General features: G+C 40.2%; 4 protein-coding genes and 1 non-coding gene across 5 annotated transcripts in view; 2 read left to right on the top strand and 3 right to left on the bottom strand.

Moving 5' to 3' along the window:
• The window catches only part of LOC136267390 (uncharacterized), a 158,934-nt gene that overhangs the window by 120,389 nt on the left and 25,801 nt on the right, over positions 1 to 12,744 (top strand). The window lies entirely within an intron of this gene.
• On the bottom strand, positions 129 to 2,882 carry LOC136265794 (spliceosome RNA helicase DDX39B-like). Its single transcript, XM_066060710.1, has 9 exons — positions 2,754 to 2,882; positions 2,413 to 2,644; positions 1,952 to 2,356; positions 1,775 to 1,893; positions 1,115 to 1,246; positions 958 to 1,067; positions 477 to 621; positions 274 to 421; positions 129 to 222 (listed from the first exon to the last, which is right to left on the bottom strand). The coding sequence occupies exons 2-9, from the start codon at positions 2,642 to 2,644 to the stop codon at positions 209 to 211; spliced, it is 1,305 nt and encodes a 434-aa protein (XP_065916782.1). The 5' UTR covers positions 2,754 to 2,882; the 3' UTR covers positions 129 to 208.
• On the bottom strand, positions 716 to 924 carry LOC136267836 (small nucleolar RNA SNORA73 family). The gene has a single exon (XR_010706799.1). It is a non-coding gene; the product is annotated as a small nucleolar RNA SNORA73 family (small nucleolar RNA).
• On the top strand, positions 2,877 to 4,443 carry LOC136265795 (uncharacterized). Its single transcript, XM_066060711.1, has 3 exons — positions 2,877 to 3,664; positions 3,712 to 3,920; positions 3,987 to 4,443. The coding sequence occupies exons 1-3, from the start codon at positions 3,004 to 3,006 to the stop codon at positions 4,326 to 4,328; spliced, it is 1,212 nt and encodes a 403-aa protein (XP_065916783.1). The 5' UTR covers positions 2,877 to 3,003; the 3' UTR covers positions 4,329 to 4,443.
• On the bottom strand, positions 7,929 to 11,393 carry LOC136266277 (uncharacterized). Its single transcript, XM_066061286.1, has 4 exons — positions 10,544 to 11,393; positions 8,797 to 10,495; positions 8,377 to 8,750; positions 7,929 to 8,329 (listed from the first exon to the last, which is right to left on the bottom strand). Exons 1-4 carry the CDS (start codon positions 11,346 to 11,348, stop codon positions 8,034 to 8,036), a joined length of 3,174 nt encoding a protein of 1,057 aa, XP_065917358.1. The 5' UTR covers positions 11,349 to 11,393; the 3' UTR covers positions 7,929 to 8,033.

Consider the following 12,744-nt stretch of genomic DNA (forward strand, 5'->3'; position numbering starts at 1 on the left):
TCTACTAATAATTAAGGTATGTTTGCCACAAACTTTTGAATGGGTGGCGCCTGTAGCTAAGCTAACCATGAAATTCCAAGATTTATTAATGATTATTTAAGTCGCGCTCCCGAGTGGTATTGCTGGGGTTTACACTAATGATACATATGTTTTGCAGTACAAAAGTGAGGTACGCATGCATGTGCATAATATAATGTCTTCTAGAAAGTTACATCTGTTCAACTGTAACAAGAACAACAAATAATGACAAACCCCATTGACCAAAAGACTTACTGTAAGAAGTGACCTCAATCTCATCCGGCAACTCTGTGATATTGACTTCAAACCTATCTTGTACAGAATTCAACACCTTGGCATCATTTTCTTCTGACACAAACGTGATGGCCAAGCCCTTGGTCCCAAATCTGCCAGCACGAGCTACCTACAATGGCCACGGCAATAATGGATGGTTACTTGTATCCAAGCATCGTACTTACCCGATGAAGGTAAGAGTCTGAATCCTCTGGCATGTCATAATTTATGACAATGTTGACTCTCTCAATGTCCATGCCACGTCCGAACAAATCTGTTGCCACCAATATCCTCTTGTCAAAATTTTTAAACGCTTGATATTTTGCCAACCTTGAAGACAAAAAGTAAAACAATGCCATATCTAATTAAGAACACTACAGATAAGCTTAACAGGGGGAGGGGGGGTTAAAACAGTTAACAATAGCAATGTATATTGTATGGTTTAACTCCCCAGTAATGGCCTGCTAGAGGCTATGGGAAGTGAAGGAATATACAAGACTGAGCACACACCACTTTTGACTTATGGTGGGCAACAATTAATGTGCAGTGCTATGGAAAGGACTATACATCACAATCGTTGCCATGACAGCAAGTCAGCTCCCATTACCCATAGGAGCAGGTGCTCCACACTGCAGATCACATGAGGTCTTGTGATGCCAGACATACCGTTCTTCCTGTGGCATGCCTCGATGGATGCAGATGGCAGGAAAGTTCTGTTCCACTAACAACTGGCTAAGGGCATTACATCTGGGGACTGTCCTCACAAATATGATGACCTATAGTGACACTACATGTTACCATGTGAAGGCATGTGCCAACAAACCTGGTTGAATTCTAACACATCAAGCAAGTCGAACAACTTCCTGTTCTTTTCTCTGTCCTGCAGTTTGACATAGTGTTGTTGTAAGCCATGCAATGTTAGCTTGGTATCATCATCAATGAACACTTCCAGTGGCTACAGGGAATAGAGCACATATACAACCCCGCCAATCAAAATGCTCCCCATACAATAACACTACCAGCTACCACACAATGACACACACAACACTACACATATCCATACTGCTAGTGGCGGCACCAGCACTGTAGCAGGATAGGTTAACCACATCCTTATTAGTCCAGTAGCAGCAACATCCACTGGGTTGACTCTTTAGTACTGGGATGGCTTAACACAAAAGCTTTAGGATTAAAACTCTCAGCTACGGGTGACAAAACATAAGCCTTAAGACACATAAAGACAGGAAAACATCAGATCATCAAACTCCATTCAACAAACCATCTCCCAACACCATAACCACCAAGCCAGCCTTCCAGCTGACTTCAGGTAGTACAACAAAGAACAGAGAAGAAAACAGATGACTTCTTAGGGGGTAACAAGCTGCTTCAAAACTGGGACTCTGTTGCATTTGACTCAGCACACATCACAAACTGGTAGTAGTGGTAGCTATCCCCAGCGTGTCGGCGGTGACTGCTTGATATTTACTTCATTCATGAACTTCTTGCACACTGGACGGATCTCCTTGCTCAGCGTGGCACTAAACATCATGACTTGCTTCTCATGTGGTGTCATCTTGAAGATGTTTTGAACATCAGCTCTCATATCTGTAAACATCGACAACACTCTAAATGATGCACACCATGTATATATTTAAGTGCTTACCAAGTTGGTCTAACATTTTATCGCACTCATCCAAAATGAAGTGCTTGATTCCTTTCAAGTTGAGACTCTTCTCCCTAATCAGTGCCAATATCCTCCCTGGAGTACCCACCACAATGTGAGGACAATTATCTTTCAGTGTAGTCTGGTCCTTCTTGATGTTGATCCCTCCAAAAAACACACTGGTGCGGATCCCTTCAAAATATTTTGAGAAGCGTTCATATTCTTTGTATATCTGAAACGCCAGCTCCCTTGTGTGACACAACACTAAAACGCTGACAGTGCCATCTGTGGGCTCCAGCTGCTGTAAGGTGGCCAAAACGAACACCGCCGTCTTTCCCATGCCGCTCTTCGCCTGACAAATTACATCCATTCCCAGGATACTCTGAGGGATACATTCATGCTGGACTATGGGAAAAACATGGCGGTAGTTGTTAGAACTTTTACGCTTCCAGTTAACTCACCTTCTGAAGGATGTTCAAAACCACAGTCCTGGATGGCTCTCAACAACTCCGGCTTGAGAAGAAAATCTCTAAACCCTGAACTGTGAATACTCGTGTAGGCGCCCTTCGCCTTCACTTCTTTTTTGGGTTCTTCTGCTCCTTGATTAGCGTCGTTTTGTTGGTCGCCTCCAGTTTCATTTTCTATCTCGTCATAATCCAACAATTCGGGTTCTATTCCAGCGTCGTCAGCCATCTTTACAGAGGAAAAAACTCTTCTCAAAACGCATGACGATATATTGTGTGAAATAACGACAGAAAAGTCGTTACCGACACATCATTACAGTAGACATTGATAGTTATACCTTCAACTAGCGGATCTACAAGGATTAAAACTGACAACACTCACAAGACAAAGGCCCACCAAAAATTTACTACTACGCATGCGCTGTACCTGACAAACATGTTTGGTTTGGGCAGCACGTGCCACGTTGACGCCTGCCACGCCACACAAATGCCACGCCACACAAAAGGTGATTGTTGGTAGCTAGTGTTTATTAAGTGGTTTGCTGATAAAAGGTCTTAGAATAGTCTGCAGTCAGCACAAGAGGTTACATGATGGAGTTTGGTAAAGAAACCAGAGACACGTATTATCTCTTCAAGAAAGAGACAGCTCTTGCAAATCATGGTGCATCAGGAGCAGTACCTCGTCCGGTGTACGAGCAGCGCAACACGTACATGGAACTGATGGAGTACGAGCCTGACGCGTGGTTCAGGTGGATGGTGGACGACACGATGCTTAAGAATAGAGATCGTGTAGCTCAGTTTATTAACTGTGATCCAGAGGATGTCGTGTTCGCGGAGAACGTAACGGAGGCCATCAATGACGTAATGTGGTCGTTACCTCTCACTAAAGATGATGGGGTACTTGTCACTAGTGTGGGCTATAACGCAGTCAATATTATTGCCACTGAAGTGTGTAAGGCTCGAGGTGCTACCTATCATGAGGTACCCCTTCTCTTCCCCCTGGACAGCCCAGGAGAAGTATTGACTCCTGAAGCAATGGTGAAATTGTATGCCGACTACATCAATGATCATCCTGACATTAAGTTGGCTATTGTTGACCACATCACAAGCTCCTCAGCTTTACTGATGCCATTAAAGGAAATCATTCAGTTTTGTCACTCCAAAGGTGTGGAGGTACTAGTGGATGCAGCTCATGTTCCTGGACAGGTAAAGATGGACATGCAGGATCTGGACCCTGACTATTACACTGGTGAGTATGATACTGACCTTGTTAATTAGTGTACTGATGTTGAACAGGTAACATGCACAAATGGTGTCACACTCCTCGTGGGTGTGCACTCTTCTACATTGCCAAACGTCACCATAGCAAGATGAACCCAATAAGATATTCCAAGTTCCAATACAGGAACCTATGGTACAGGTTTACGTCACAAGGAACCCGGGACCATACTCCTTACTGTTGTGCAATAGCTGCTATTGACTTTCTCAATAAGTGTGGAGGCCTGGTATGTTATTATGTGCTTGTGTCTTTGTGCATGAGTGTGTGTATCGATGTCAAAATTGTCTTATAGGAGAAAATCACAGCCTATAACACTTCACTGAGGGACAAAGCTCAGGAGCTGATAGCCACCACTTGGGGTACACTAATCCTACCAGTTACTAAAGAGCTCACTGCTCCTTTTATGTGTCTCATCATGATGCCAGACAAGTACCATGACTGCCCCCAGACCCAGGATGCCATAGACAAGATTCAACATGAGATTTACAAAGAGTACGGTGTGCTGTTTGTCCTGTATTCTCACCAGGGAAGAATGTTCTGTCGTATTGGTTGTAACATCTACAACACAATAGAGGATTATGAGAGACTAGCCAGGGCTATCCTGGAATGGGACCCCAGGAAACATGGACTATAGGAACTAATATTTTGTAGGAACTTATTTCTGACCCACTAAACTATAAATACACTGTATATTTTCATATGGTTTACTTAATATCCCAATTTGAAATCAAAAATGTTTCACTGGTTGATGTTTGGATGTCTATTGTGTAATATAATATGTAAATGCATTAGTAGACATATAAGTGTTTGTGTACAAGCCTGTTTCCACAATTGGTAATGATATGACCACATGTAGTATACACACTGATCAACAGAAGAAATGGCACCACACAATAGAATCCATATCTGGGCTCTGTTGCTCCCAGAAGTCCACAACACATGACCATTGCTGATCAATGACAATTATTCTAGGGCTGTGTGTTAAGAGTGTGAATGCCATGCATGTTTAAAGTAAAATTAGAGATTGAGTAAACAATATTTTTGTAAACAGAATTTGAAGCTTGGTCTACCTGCATGCACATCCAATTAGGCATTTGTACATGGTTGCTGTGCTATATTTAAAACCTATGATTTTTTTATTAAGCCATCTGGCCAAGACTGAATATGAATGTACCTTATTAGGTCAGAATAAAGGCCTAATGCTATAGATAAAAGTACTCTAATAGAACAGTCTTTGTAACACCATTTGAATTTGAGCCAGAATTAAACCACTCGTATTAGATATCAGTGACCTTTATTGCAATGCTAGGTTTGTAAAGTGCAGGTGTAGTTATACTTCCATGCATGCAATGTAGGTCACCTAGATCATTCAGACATCTTGTAAACACCATGGATAGTATGGGGACTTTGCCTCATTTTCACCTAACCATATTCAGCTTGCACGTACTCCCTGCCCCACCTCCCCTTTGCATTATTGTTGTGTATATGTAGCTATTATGTGTAATTATTTAAAGATAGTTTTGTAACTTTATGGTCTGCTGAGCAATAAATTGCGATAATAACTATGTGATATCATCAGTTATGACTAGATATATCCCCATGGAATATTGCATGTAAATCTAGGTGGGAAAGTTCCAAAATCTTTAACTGGCAAGGAGTCAATGGAAGTTTGACAGATCCCAGCTGTTGTGGCTCATTTGGCACTATGTCTTAGATTGTATGTTACTGAAAGATCATGCATATGGGAAAGTATTACTAATAAAAGTGTACTTGTAAAACTAACATGATTTATGGTATAAAAAATCATCAATATCAGTATGGCCGTAACTAGGTATTTTCATTGGCCTATATAATGCCTGCAGAGCATTGTGCAGTGATTGTGTTATTATGGTATCATGTTAGATGTGTCAGTATAAATTAGGAGCATTGATACATAACAGTCAGACACTGAGGCATGTAAAATATTCTAATAGAACATTCATGAATGAAACCATATTATTATTATCAAAGATGACTCTCTTATAGTCTATTGCCAATTGCAATTTTATAGCAACTAATATAAATGTCCATGCACAGATCATTCATGGAAACAATAAGGTGGGGCATGACATGCACTGCTTTTCTGAGGTTGCAGTAAAGCAGTCTTTATAAAGTGAACAAGCAAGGAAGAAATTTTTCTGCCTTCACAGTTTTAAGGAATTCTGTGTTGCGTTCCTCACCACATTGCAGTTTGCTTAAGGGGTTTGTGCATATGGTATATGTTCTATAAGAACATGTGACCCTTACCAGAAACTTGGCATAGTTTACACCAGCATTGAATTTGCTAAAATTCCACAAATATAGTACGTATGCGTTGAGCTCAAAAACATTTACTAACTCATGAATGCAATTACACATGATCTTGAAATTTGGCTCATTTGTAGTACTGCTTGACCCGCTAAAAATATTTCAAATGTCTGACATTATTTACAACCAAAATTTTCACCATATATTTTCTATAGAGAAGCCATAAAAGTGTAGTTCAATTACAGCCCTTTCCCGAACTTGTAATGGAGCCAAACAACTCATGTCTGTTGTTGGCATCTTTGCTGTTACCATTAATTGTCTGGTTGGCTGAAATCACTGTTAACTCTTGAGAAAAAAATCCATACACTTTTAATTTTTAGCTGCTTTTTCAGGATCCAGCTCAATTTGCACATACTATAGTTAGAAACACCCTCGATTCATGGCTATAGTTTGATTTGTATGAGCCTGTGGAGACACTAGCTGGTGGTCTATGGCCTTGGAAATGCCCACCTGAACTAGCCTGGTTGGCTGACCTGCCAGAGCAATACAGTAAAATAATAGTTGAGCAACTTTCTAAATTAGCATTACAAGCACTCAACTAGTTTTTACCTATGAAGAAAGTGACTACATGTCCAGATGTCATAGCTACCTCTGTGACTATATGGCTTTGGCTTGCTGCAAGATGAGCAGTATTTTGGGTTAACAGGAAAACAGTAACAGCATTACCAAGTTTGGATGGACATAAGGTTATGATAAAAAAGAATGTATTACATGCAGACATATGGGAATGCAAATTTAAGGCAACATAGTGCAGCAGTGAAGACTGCTGAATGCTGTTAGGTAGCATCAAAAGTTATCAACCATCTATTACTAGCATCAGAAAATCAGGAAATATTGGTGTTATCCAGGGGCGGATCTAGGATTTATAAAAGGGACTGATGATGGCCTGACCAGATCATCCTCTTCTTTCATCAGTGACATTGTCCTCAGCTACACAGTATAAGAGTAAAGGATTGATGGTAATCATACAATTGAGGAGAGTTTTATGAGTTGATGAGTCCATCTTCGTGTTGACACTATTGGACATGGCCAATACAAACAGCTTTTGGTAAACTGGTGAGTGAACTCTAAACCTTTAGTATACCCTATCCCACTGGAATTCTATACATGAATTGCAGCTTGTAGCTAGGTTTTTACAGTAGTTGTGTGGTTAACTAAGACTATGTTCTTTACTGAACTATTATATGCAACTAAATTATAGTGTCATTCCAGCTCAGCTACAAGTTATAAAACAATAAGATACTGAACAAAAACTTTTATGGTCAACCTTCGCTGGTGAGATTATTTATCAGAGGAATCCAGTTGTTGTGGCTCCTTAAGTGCAGGCCTATAGCTACTATATAGCATAAATATTTTGAGGCGCTAATTTTGAGGTTGAACAATGTTAGCTACTTAAAATTTTTCACAGATTTGCAAACACTCCCAAAATGTATTAGACTATATGGAGGTCTAAATATTTCAAACCCCCTAAACTGCAAAATCAGCAAAAAATTTCCCCCTAGAAATATTTAGGCTATACGGTAAACTACATGTTGCTGTGGTTTTAAGTCACCACTGGGTTTGGGATTTTTCTCTGCATTCGGTTTTGACATGATGATTTGACTCTCTGTATTCACAGGCTTTTAGTATTTAAAAGTAATTAAGTGCTTGACATATTTGGAATTTGCTTGGCTAGGATGTTGTCCCCACAAACCAAAAACAAAACAAACCAAAAAAAACATAAAACATAATATGCCTTTGTAGTTTATGTGTGTACAGGAAGTTAGCAATTTTATAATTGACTTGTGGGCAAAGTATAGAGTATTATCCTTCTCCTGATTGGTCACATGTAAATCATGACATAGCCCCAACAACATCTTTCAAAGTACTAGTAACCATTTCAACAGTATTGAAACAAATGCTAATGCTACCATGTATAACTGATACATGTGTACATTATGTGTAACATATCAATTGTAAACAGATAGATTACACACATGTTAGCTACAATGTGTCATAGCTCTTCTCTTATTTGATCAGCTAGCTCTGAACAGGACAAACCTCCATGTTGTTCCATGATGGATAATAACTTGTCAAAACTCTTGGTCTGACCACCTTTGAGATGACTGGCTATCTTCCTCAATACTAGAGATGATCCTTCTGATGATTTAGCCATTTGCTGGATGACCTCTTCATCTTCAAAACTTATCACTCCTGCACTGATGAAGTGACTTGTAAGGTTCTTGATGGGTAGTGTACTGGTCAAACTGGCATAGTATTTAGTGAACACTTCCAACTTCCTCTCAGCTCCTATAAACAGTTATATAATAGTACACAACTGGTAACTATCACCTCACCTGATGGAGTAGTTAGGTCAACTGATGCATTCAACAGATCACCATAATAACCAGGGGGAAGGTCGGCATCACCTGATGCTGCGCAGAAGATGGCATTACCTCTACGCACTGCATCAAGAGTGATATGTAGGGTAGAACACTTTGGACAGGAAACCAACAGGACTGGCTTCTTTGCTGCTGGCATGAATACCTTCATGATGTCATCCAGTAATGTAGTAATATCCTTTATTAGTTCCCCCCTCTCTTCACAACTATTCATGTCATTTCTCACTGGCATGGTGATGGTCAGCTGGATACTTTCCTTCTCCTCACATCGGCTGATGTAATATTTCTGTAGTGCTCCCAATTGCAGTCCCACCTTGCCATGTCTCATCCTACAATAAACCACTTAACACGGCACACATTAAACTATATACTCACCACAAAAGTTGACTGTTCTTTCTCACATTACGACAGATACAATCTGCTATCAATTGATTTAGGAGGCTGATTGGGATAAACCCACTGTCAAACTTGAAGTAGATGATCCTTTCCTGTTTGGTATTAGGAGGGTTCCTACCGTCACTGTGAGGAACAAGAGAAGGAACAATGAAGGTGTCACCACTATCAGGTAGTGATGGATAGCCTTCCTCGCTAAACCAAGCTTCCCTAGTGATGCGAGCTACCAGGTGGAAGCACAGCAGAATATCAATCACTTGTTCCTTGCTAACCTTTACTACACTGGGATAGTCTGAGTGGAACTTGTCCAACATGTGGTGGAGAAGACTTTCATGGAGAATACCATATTTGGTAAGCCGTTGCTGAGCTTTGTCAAACCCTTTACCTCTTCTGTAAGAGTGAGCAGTGATGACATAACTGAAGAGTTTAGCCAACCATTTCGGTGATAAGATCACAAGTTCTCTTAAAGACTTCACCTGGTTAAAGTGCAAGATGACACGTTTGTCATGGAAATACCTTAACACCCCTTCAAATTCTGGGCTATTTTCAGCTATAGTAAAAGTGATTTTTGTAATGATTTTGACCATTGTGGACTTTGATATGATCTGCTCTTTGTGTTGTAAAAGTGCTCGTTCAATTTTAAGGAAATAAACTGGTTGCTTTTTGCCTAGTGAAGCAGCAGCCTTAATGGTAATACTTTTCAAGCGCTCTATCTCTTCATCCCTACACTTGTTACTAAGGAAGAAACAGAATTGCTCCAGAGCAACTTCAATGCCTTCTCCCATTCCAGCTAAATGTTGAGCATAAGGCTTGTCAGAAAGCTCCTCTATAAGTGCAGGCAAGATCACTTCCTTGGCAATCTTCCGAGCTATTTTGATGTCAGGATGAAGCAAATCAATATGAGTACCTGCTAGTATCACTGTTGGTTGTAATGGAGACATGTCTCCCTCCCTTCCCTCTACTGTGCAGACTGAGTCAACTACCTGTAACCAGTAGTGGATACTGGAGATGATGGTAGTACATTCTGGAGGCACTGGACAGCCTTCACGAGGTACAACTTTACCTGTTAACTTTGTAGAGGCATTAAAAGTGATTGTCACTACTCCACTCGCTGAAATAAAAACTGAGTGAGTATTGTGAAAGATTACCTGACCTGGGAAATCCCACAAAGTAAGATTCACACTGTCAGGATCATATTGTAAAGCACTGGAAGAAACTTCCTGAGTGTCTTGTGGCAATGATTGAGGAAGATCCTCACTAGCAGCACTAGTATTCAATGGAACAGTAGTCACAGATGAACTGGGAGGAACTAAAGTATTAGTGGACTCCATTACCAATGCACCAGAAGATGCTACATTGTCAGTGGTGTCAAGTGGCATTATTTCCTTCACAACCTCCTCCCTTAGCTGGTCAACAAACTGATAATGAAGGAAGTCGGTCTTGTCAGAGGGACTAATTCTACTCCAGTTTTTACAATAAATTTTACACACATCAATTTCAATGGCTTTACTAGCAGCTTGACTCTCAACAAACTTCTCTCCAAGGAAAGACGAGATGAGACAACTCTTCCCTGTGTTCTCAGCCCCTACTAGCAACACTTGTAGATCTCTGGGCTCAGCCACACCTTCTTTCATAACCAGTGAGTAGGCCATTTTGATACTGTCATCACTAGAATAGTGGTCTGTAGCAGCGGACACATACTATAATATAATACAATGTATCAGCTCACCTGTTATAATACTAGCAATCTTCCCATGTACTTGTGATATTGAAGGACGTCTTACTGGATCTTCGGTCAAGCATGACATTGCCAGTTGTCTCAGTGACTCATTACTAAACATTTTAGTAAATAAGTGCTGAAGTTGCTCAGCATTGGGCAAATTAGCCATTTCTTCGATGATGTACCAACGATCAGGAGGTATTTGGGTAATTACATAACAAAGTGTGACACCAAGTGAAAGTATGTCACCTTGTAAGCTAATAGTGGCAGGAGTAACTAAGTCCCAAAAGCATTTAGGTGGAAATTCTTTACCACAAATCTCATATAGTTCATCATTAAAGTCACAAAGTTTGACCACCAAGTTGTTACTCAATAGAATGTTATCACATTTCAGATCACCATGTACCACAGGAGGATTTAGAGTGTGTAGGTAATGGACTCCTCTACTGACATCTTGTAATATCGATAACTTCACATACATGGGAATATCCGGGTACATCTTTAGAAATGTAGTGAGGTTGTAGTCCATCAATTCCATCACCAGAACTGGTGGGTCATGTATACTAGGATAATACACTCCTAACATTTTCACTATGTTTGGATGGTCAAGTGTACTGTGTTTGAGACACTCCTTGAGAAAAGTTTTTTTACCCGGTCCGCCATGCCAATTTTGTTTTCCTCCAAACTTCTTAGCAGCGCACTTGACTCCATTGTAATCTACAGCTATTACTGTTGCAAAGTATCCTTTACCTAATACATGATTACTGAGCTTCACTCCAGTAAGGACCAAATTCTTCACGTCATCATTGGCCATCGGCGTTTCCTGTAACTCACCCCACACGGGCGCCCCCACACTTAGATCGACACTTTAATAGAACAGTCAGTATCTCAGATAGCTACTTCATTTGCCGGATTGCTTTGTTAATTAATGAACTAGATGCTTCACAAAGCATGCAGCCAAACTGATAAAATTTCCACAGGCAACAGCTTTTATTCTTAAACACTATCATGTACGTGAGTAGAGTAAAGTATCAATTATCGGACAATATGATGTTCGGACAGCTGCCACTCACTTCCTGGAAATCCTGCAGCTTAGGTTATTGTGCCAAAAGGTAGGCTACAATAAGCAATAATTATCCTCCAACAATCAGCTTTGTGTGATTAAAAGCTTAAGAGTTACAGCCAATAGTATGCTTAGTCCGATAAAATCTATGCTCGGATAAAACTGTCAGTTGTCGGACTTTGATTTTTACTACCAGTAAACAATGTCCAATTTATTTCAAATTTGTATGCAATATACCTGTACTCATTCGCTATTAATGGCCAAAAAATGGTTTCGTTATCTTTAGCATAGAGGGAGTAAGAGCCTCCCAATTTTTAGCGGTATTGTCGGACGCCCTCCGCTTTAATTTAGCCATGCCCACCAACAGAGTTCATGTTTTTGCAACAAATGCACCAGTGCTAAACCACAGAAGAAGGTAAATAAATATCTTTCAAGAGTAGAGGTGTGTTTTAAAGTTGATATTCAGGATATTTCCATTGGAACGCAGTATTTTTGGCTCCTAAATGAAGGAGATGCACGCTAGATGGAAAAATGAAATTACGAGGCACAACTTTCTGACCAACCACATTTGTTAGTCTTGGTGTCTCAATCACGAATACCACCTAGAAATGAAAAGATGTTCCATTTTCTACCTTCTATGGATGCACAAAGCAACATTTTCGTCCTTTTTGTTTCACCCATATAAGGTAGAGAAAGAAGAGCGTTTCAATTTCCGTGACAGTATTTGTGATAGGACACCAAGACTAGCATATGTAGGTGGTCAGAAGGTGGTTTTGCGTAACTTCATTTTTCCATCTTGCGCGCATCTCCTTTTAGGAGCCAAAAATACAGCGTTCCAATGGAAATATCCTGAATATCAACTTTAAAGCACACCTCTACTCTTGAGAGATATTTATTTACCTTCTTCTGTGGCTTAGCACTGGTGCATTTGTTGCAAAAGCATACAAACTCTGTTGGTGGGCATGGTTAAATTAAAGCGGAGGGCGTCCGACAATACCGCTAAAAATTGGGAGGTTCGTACTCCCTCTATGCTAAAGATAACGAAACCATTTTTTGGCCATTAATAGCTAATGAGTACAGGTATATTGCATACAAATTTGAAATAAATTGGACATTGTTTACTGGTAGTAAAAATCGAAGTCCGACA

This window comes from Dysidea avara, chromosome 9 (genome assembly GCF_963678975.1).
Source record: "Dysidea avara chromosome 9, odDysAvar1.4, whole genome shotgun sequence".
Lineage (NCBI taxonomy): Eukaryota > Metazoa > Porifera > Demospongiae > Dictyoceratida > Dysideidae > Dysidea > Dysidea avara.

Coding starts and splice junctions, on each gene's coding strand:
- LOC136265794 (XM_066060710.1), bottom strand. CDS start 2,644: ATGGCTGACGACGCTGGAATAGAACCCGAATTGTTGGATTATGACGAG. Junction 2,357..2,412: donor TTTTGAACATCCTTCAGAAG/GTGAGTTAACTG, acceptor TTTTTCCCATAG/TCCAGCATGAATGTATCCCT. Junction 622..957: donor GGCATGCCACAGGAAGAACG/GTATGTCTGGCA, acceptor TTTGTCTTCAAG/GTTGGCAAAATATCAAGCGT.
- LOC136265795 (XM_066060711.1), top strand. CDS start 3,004: ATGATGGAGTTTGGTAAAGAAACCAGAGACACGTATTATCTCTTCAAG. Junction 3,665..3,711: donor GGACCCTGACTATTACACTG/GTGAGTATGATA, acceptor GATGTTGAACAG/GTAACATGCACAAATGGTGT. Junction 3,921..3,986: donor TCAATAAGTGTGGAGGCCTG/GTATGTTATTAT, acceptor ATTGTCTTATAG/GAGAAAATCACAGCCTATAA.
- LOC136266277 (XM_066061286.1), bottom strand. CDS start 11,348: ATGGCCAATGATGACGTGAAGAATTTGGTCCTTACTGGAGTGAAGCTC. Junction 10,496..10,543: donor GATTGCTAGTATTATAACAG/GTGAGCTGATAC, acceptor CCGCTGCTACAG/ACCACTATTCTAGTGATGAC. Junction 8,751..8,796: donor AAGAACAGTCAACTTTTGTG/GTGAGTATATAG, acceptor GGTTTATTGTAG/GATGAGACATGGCAAGGTGG.